The 5896-nt window shown below is 38.9% G+C and overlaps 1 protein-coding gene across 1 annotated transcript; it reads left to right on the forward strand.

Moving 5' to 3' along the window:
• Positions 1-1554: 1554 nt before the first annotated feature.
• Positions 1555-5696, forward strand: LOC105045934 (DNA N(6)-methyladenine demethylase ALKBH1D). Its single transcript, XM_073258437.1, has 4 exons — positions 1555-1805; positions 3350-3697; positions 3825-4172; positions 5252-5696. Exons 1-4 carry the CDS (start codon positions 1737-1739, stop codon positions 5525-5527), a joined length of 1041 nt encoding a protein of 346 aa, XP_073114538.1. The 5' UTR covers positions 1555-1736; the 3' UTR covers positions 5528-5696.
• Positions 5697-5896: the final 200 nt, after the last annotated feature.

Genomic DNA, 5896 nt, shown 5'->3' on the forward strand with positions numbered 1-5896 from the left:
TGTCAGAGTCGCCGTGAAAGTGTCACGTCGCCGTGGAGCTGTCAAATCACTAGGGTTGACAATGCCCTAGGCGGGATAATGCCCTTAGGCGGTAGTGCCGCATGCTGCTGTTAGGGCTGACAGTCTCTGGCTGCAGTACGGCGATCGGAGGAGTTGATCGACCTTAGGTCGGTGGCCAGCTGAGTGGCGTCGGGTGGAGATTCGAACCCCTTCGACGGTCAGTCGGGCATGTTGCGAGAGTCGGCCATCGGACTTGCTGGTGCAGTCGGTCGGGAGAGCGGAGAAGGTCTGCCCGACCGACATATCCTCAGTCGGTAGAGAGTCGTTAATCGGTCGGTAATGTCGTCCGGCGATCGGTCGGTCGGCCGATCGGATAGGCTCGATCATAAGTCGGCGTGAGTGGGGTCGGTCGGTATTCCCCAACAGTAATAATAATTATTGGTCATTAAATGTCTAAAGAAGGTGATTATTGTAGTTGTTATTGTTAATGCATGCGAGTAGTAGCAACAAAGGTCAATGTGGATCTTGAATTATAACACTGATCATTATAAATTGCAAATCTGAGCATTATGTGATCTGAAATGCCGTTTTTTTTTTTTTTTTTTGGTGATTTGTACCTTTATGCACATTTGCCGTGACATATACGCATGGAGTAAATGTTTTGTGATAGAGAGAGAAGAAAACGAGTTAGCAAAAGCTTTTGCCATGCTACCATTAGTTATTCAGCTGCCAAAGTTCTACCATGCAAGTTGGCATTGTTAACTGTTGATCAGCTAATGCCTATGCATGGTTTTCCTGACAATTACTCAAGAATGTAGGTATCAACAACCCATACCATATGGATCATGTATTAAATATGATATTTTTTTACGAATTCTCAATTAAACTATGTCTAGTTTGGCACTGTACATTATTGAGCTTTAGTTTCGGAGGAGTTAAGAGTATTTATCTAGAAATGCTTGTTTAAGCCGTGTCATGAGCTAGCATAATTATCTAACAAATACATGTGCAAGCAAGCAACAACAATGTATGCTACTATTAATCATGTAGCATGATGTTATAAACTTTTTTAATTGCATGCTTCAAATTTAAAGTGTTGCAATGTAGAGGTCCACATAATCTGATTCCACATTTCTTATACATTGCACAAATACTTCTAAGATAGATATCTTTACATTTTTACTACTCAGAAGAAATCTAGAAATATCTAATACAAGCACATTGATTAATTAAATTTTCTAGTTAGCCGCTCTGGAAAGACAAATAAGAGAGCGAGGATATCTAACCCCTATTTCTAATGAAAAAGATTAAAGATAATGCATGCTTACTATTTTAATTACTTTAACAATGTCCTTTTCGATGCCTTTGTGTGATAATAAAAATTACCTTGATTCATACAAAAGATGAACAATTTCAATTTTGGATCCATATCTATTTTGGTTTCCTTTTTATCTAACCATGGACATGAAAGGGCCACCTATATAGCGGCTAGCCAAATCACCATCAGAGGTCCCTGAGATGCGCAGGGTCCTCGCAGTCAGCTGCGCTCGCATCGTCGAGCGACCGCAGGCAACTGCGACCTGGTCTCGTCCATTCTTGAACCCTTACGGTCCTCCTCGGGAACGAAAACCGCTTGACCCGCGGAGCTTAAGCAACCAAAGAGCGCTTTGGAACCCAAATTCCATATCCGTATCCTTCCTCTCCTCCATTGTTCTCCCGCTTCTCCCCATTCCGACATGAAGGCGGGCGGCAGAACACCGGATGGGTGCTCGAGAGGGCGAGGGATCCCTCGGGGTCGCGAATGGGTAGGCCGATTCGTCGATTTGTTAAAAAGTCTCCTCGTTTATTTGATTTTGTTATATTCGATACTAGAAGGATGAGATTCGTTCTCATGGTGACGTTGGTGATGGGTTTCTGAGTTCTGTTTCTCGAATTTGTGAAGGAATTTGAGATGTGGGTTGCGCTTGGTTGCATTTCGCAAGGAAAGTCGGTTTTTTGTGTAGCATTATGGGAATTAGGGCTTGGAGAACAACAAAAAGACATTCTTTTGTACTTGTTAGGGTATTGATTGGGAGTTCTAGAGCAAAACCTAGTTTTTCTTTGTCTGAGATGCGATACCGTGAGGAGTGCCATGTGAAATTTGGAACTGAATGGGGAAAAAAATGGCGCCTTTTGAACATTTTCTCTTGGCATCTCATCGTTTTTTTTTTTTTAACTTGCAAAATATGGATTAGGACATTTGGAAATTGGAGGGGGTTAGGAACATTGTGGTTTTTCTGGAGCCGCGATTTAGTATAGATTATGATTTTATTTCTTCTCTAATTCACATTCACTGTACCTGTTAATATAGTGGTATGAATTTTGTGACTGCACTCAGTTGATTCTGTTTCTGTGCTTCTGCTGATTCTCTGAAATAGAGAATTTAGTAACTGACATTGAGTGTGTTAGGAACTTTTTGCTTGTGAGCATTTCAGTATGAAAATTGAACCACGGAGGTAGTGCTGAAAAGCTGATGCACTGTTGGCAGGAGTATGTCCTCTAATGATAGTTTTCTGATAATGTTACCAATTTTGCTCAATCTTGTTATTGGAATCGATAGTATGATATAGCTGAGATGTTATGAGGACCTAAGTCAAGAGGCACACTGGCCCAAAGTTTCTTTTACAATGCTGTTTTTTCAAGTATACTAGACGTGATAGGTTTTTTGCACAAGAAAAGGGATCCTATATTTCTTTTATTATGTTTTTATCCATCTTGGGAAAAGAGGTGCTGATTAGAAGCTATACCACTTGCTCATCTGAAGCTTCAAAGAAGAGAAAGAGGATTTTGTTTATAGACCACTTAAAGGCACTGTGAAAGCAGTGTTTTGCGGCAAAGGAGAAACAGGATCTAAATAGTTTGGTGATTAGATGAGCCTGCTAGGAGTTCTTGAAAGAAGCAAACAGATTGGTAAAGAATGACGAGGAACCAGAGTGGAAGCCCATGATTGGGAACTTTATGGATTTCTCCAGTGACTGCTTTCTAAGCTTTGATCGTTGCGTCAGCTTTACAGTTGCTGGTTTTACATTTTCTATGCTTTGCTGGCCGAATTCATAACTCACAATCCAATAGTTTAGAATGCAGTCATCACAACTATTCTTACTTCAAATGTTTAGGTATGGAAATAAGAGGAAGATGATTTCTCTTTAAAAAAAAAAAAAAAAGATGGATATCTGTAATGACTTTAACATAATTACATTCATAACTGCTATACCATCTTGTGCATATCAGTCATAATTTCATAAAAATTGCTTGTATTACAGTAACAATGGCTTGAGTGCTTTTATGAAATTTTGGATTGAAATTATAGGCATCTGGTGGCAAGCCTTCTGTGTATTGGGATGATGGGCGTTCTGTTTCCTCTTCCAGAGGTCTTAGCGACAAAACTCCACCAATTGTCAGACCAGAGCAGGGAGGCATTTCTTCAGAGAAAGTGCAGGATAGCAATGCTACAGAACATTCTAACCATGGTGCAGATATATGCCCTTTTGACATCTGCACGAGAGATAGCACAGGCCCTGTTAAGCTAAATCTTTCTCTACTTCAAGTCAATAGAGAAAAAAGAAGGGAACGTGAACTCACCAGGAATGTCCCTCAGCACAGGTATTTAAGACCTGGGATGATCCTATTAAAGAACTTTATTAGTCATCAAAATCAGGTAATTTTTAATCATGTAAATCAGTCTTCTTTGTTTCCTTTGAAATTATTGAATCAGCCTTGCCTTATGAGGCATCATCAGAAGTTTAGATCTGATTTGTGCAAGTTTTGTTTATTCAACGAATTAGGTCCAAATTATTAAAATATGCCGAGAACTTGGTCTTGGATTAGGAGGATTCTACAGACCAGGGTACCGGGATGGTGCAAAGTTACATTTGCAGATGATGTGCCTGGGCAAGAATTGGGATCCAGAGTCAAGGTTATATGGAGATAAACGCCCATTTGATGGTGCTGTACCACCCAAAATTCCTGAAGAATTTAAAAAGTTGGTTGAAGGTGCTATTCAAGCATGTCATGACTTTTTAAGGCAAAACAGTAAAAGTAATAAAAGTGTCGAAGATGAACTTCCAGGGATGTCACCTGATATCTGCCTGGTCAACTTTTATAGTACCAGTGGAAGGCTTGGCCTTCACCAGGTGCGTACATGAGTTGCCTGTTAATTGTAGTGTCGAAAACAATTCATCTGTTTATTCAACATGCAACTTTTTGAGTATCCGTTATCATAGTTGGGATGTAAAACATATATTAGTCCATTACATTGATACAGCTCGCCATTTCTACCATTATCTCATATCTAAAAATTGGATTGATCTTCAAAAAGATGGAATGGCCTTTTTGACGAACGGGAACAACAATACAGATGTGTGTAAAACTCATTAAGGTAGTAGACTTCACTGGATTTTCAAATTTCGCACAAGTTTTTTTAAAAAAAAGAAAGACTTCAAGTGTATATTTTGTGGTATTGGTTAAAACTTAATACATTTTCAGGACTATATTCTTCTTAGTTTCTCTTTTGTCTTCACCATGGAAAGGTCTTACTGCTGGCTTTACATTTAATGGATCACAATTAAGCTTCTCAGATTCCTGGCATTAGCACTTTGAACCACTGTCGACCAGTTTCTAAGTATTGTTGGATATCATTTTCCTGCAGTGCATTATGGAGTCCCCAGCAACACACACACACACACGAAGAAGAAGAAGAGAGAGAGACACACAATTGTCTGTATTTCAAATGAAGTGGAGTTGTTTTTATAGAGATGCCGAACTTCAAATTTCTAGATTTGTATATCAATATCACCAATTCTCCTTATGCGAAATCTGAGGTTTCCATTCATTCTTTCTTGTAGTGCACGCACATTCTAAGTAACGGTTTATATCAAGGAATTATATGTTTATTTACTTTCAGAAAAAAGTGATTGACAATTCATTTTTTTTTTTTGATGCAGTGTTTCTGTAAGTGTAGAGTTGTCTGTATTTCACATCAATCAGATTTGTTTGTTGAGATCCCAGACTTTTCTTCTAAATTTATATATCAATATATCCAATTACCGCTGTCATTCCCGTAAAATGTGTTATTCCATTCATCCTTTCTCATATTGTGCATGCTACACTCCTAATGATGGTTCTACCAAAAAACTTCATTTTCATTTACTTGAATTGAAGAAGTGATCTAACATTCTATTTACTTAATGCAATTGTCTCTGTGAGTATGCAGGACAGAGATGAGAGTAAAGACAGTCTTCATAAAGGGTTACCTGTTGTTTCCTTCTCTTTGGGCGATTCTGCTGAATTCCTGTATGGAGCTGAGAGAGATGTGGATAGGGCTGAAAAGGTTGTGCTTGAATCTGGCGATGTTTTATTATTTGGTGGCAAGTCCAGGCTTATATTTCATGGAGTCCCGTGTGTTCAGGTGAACACAGCACCTAAGCTTCTGATTGAGGAGACCAAGCTCAAGCCTGGACGACTCAATCTCACATTCAGGCAATATTGACATGCATGTTTCCTCTGGAATCTATAGCTGACATAGATAGTTTCCTCATCTGTTTTTCAAAACGTGATATGATTCTGCTTGCATCATGTCCTGTATATATTTAGATTAAAATCAACTAAACTAGATGTTTTCATATTACTTGAGTTCAGTCGAAATTTATTCTTCTGTACTTATGGGAGACTTGATTTCTTACTGGTCTTACTTTTGCTCAATTACTGGTAAGACTACAGCGTTCTTAATCAACCCACTTCTCAGAGAGAGAGGTCACTGGTTAAAATGACTGTTGATTTCCAAAAAAAAAGAAGAAAAAAAAAATTCGGCAAGCCTACCCAAAAGAAAGGACTGTTGGAAATTGGGCATTACAGCATT

Source organism: Elaeis guineensis, chromosome 5, assembly GCF_000442705.2.
Source record: "Elaeis guineensis isolate ETL-2024a chromosome 5, EG11, whole genome shotgun sequence".
NCBI lineage: Eukaryota > Viridiplantae > Streptophyta > Magnoliopsida > Arecales > Arecaceae > Elaeis > Elaeis guineensis.

Bases quoted from the DNA above. Each gene is read 5' to 3' on its own strand.
- LOC105045934 (XM_073258437.1), top strand. From the start codon at position 1,737: ATGAAGGCGGGCGGCAGAACACCGGATGGGTGCTCGAGAGGGCGAGGG. The intron at 3,698-3,824 runs GTAATTTTTAAT...TCAACGAATTAG, and splicing joins TTATTAGTCATCAAAATCAG to GTCCAAATTATTAAAATATG. The intron at 4,173-5,251 runs GTGCGTACATGA...GTGAGTATGCAG, and splicing joins GAAGGCTTGGCCTTCACCAG to GACAGAGATGAGAGTAAAGA.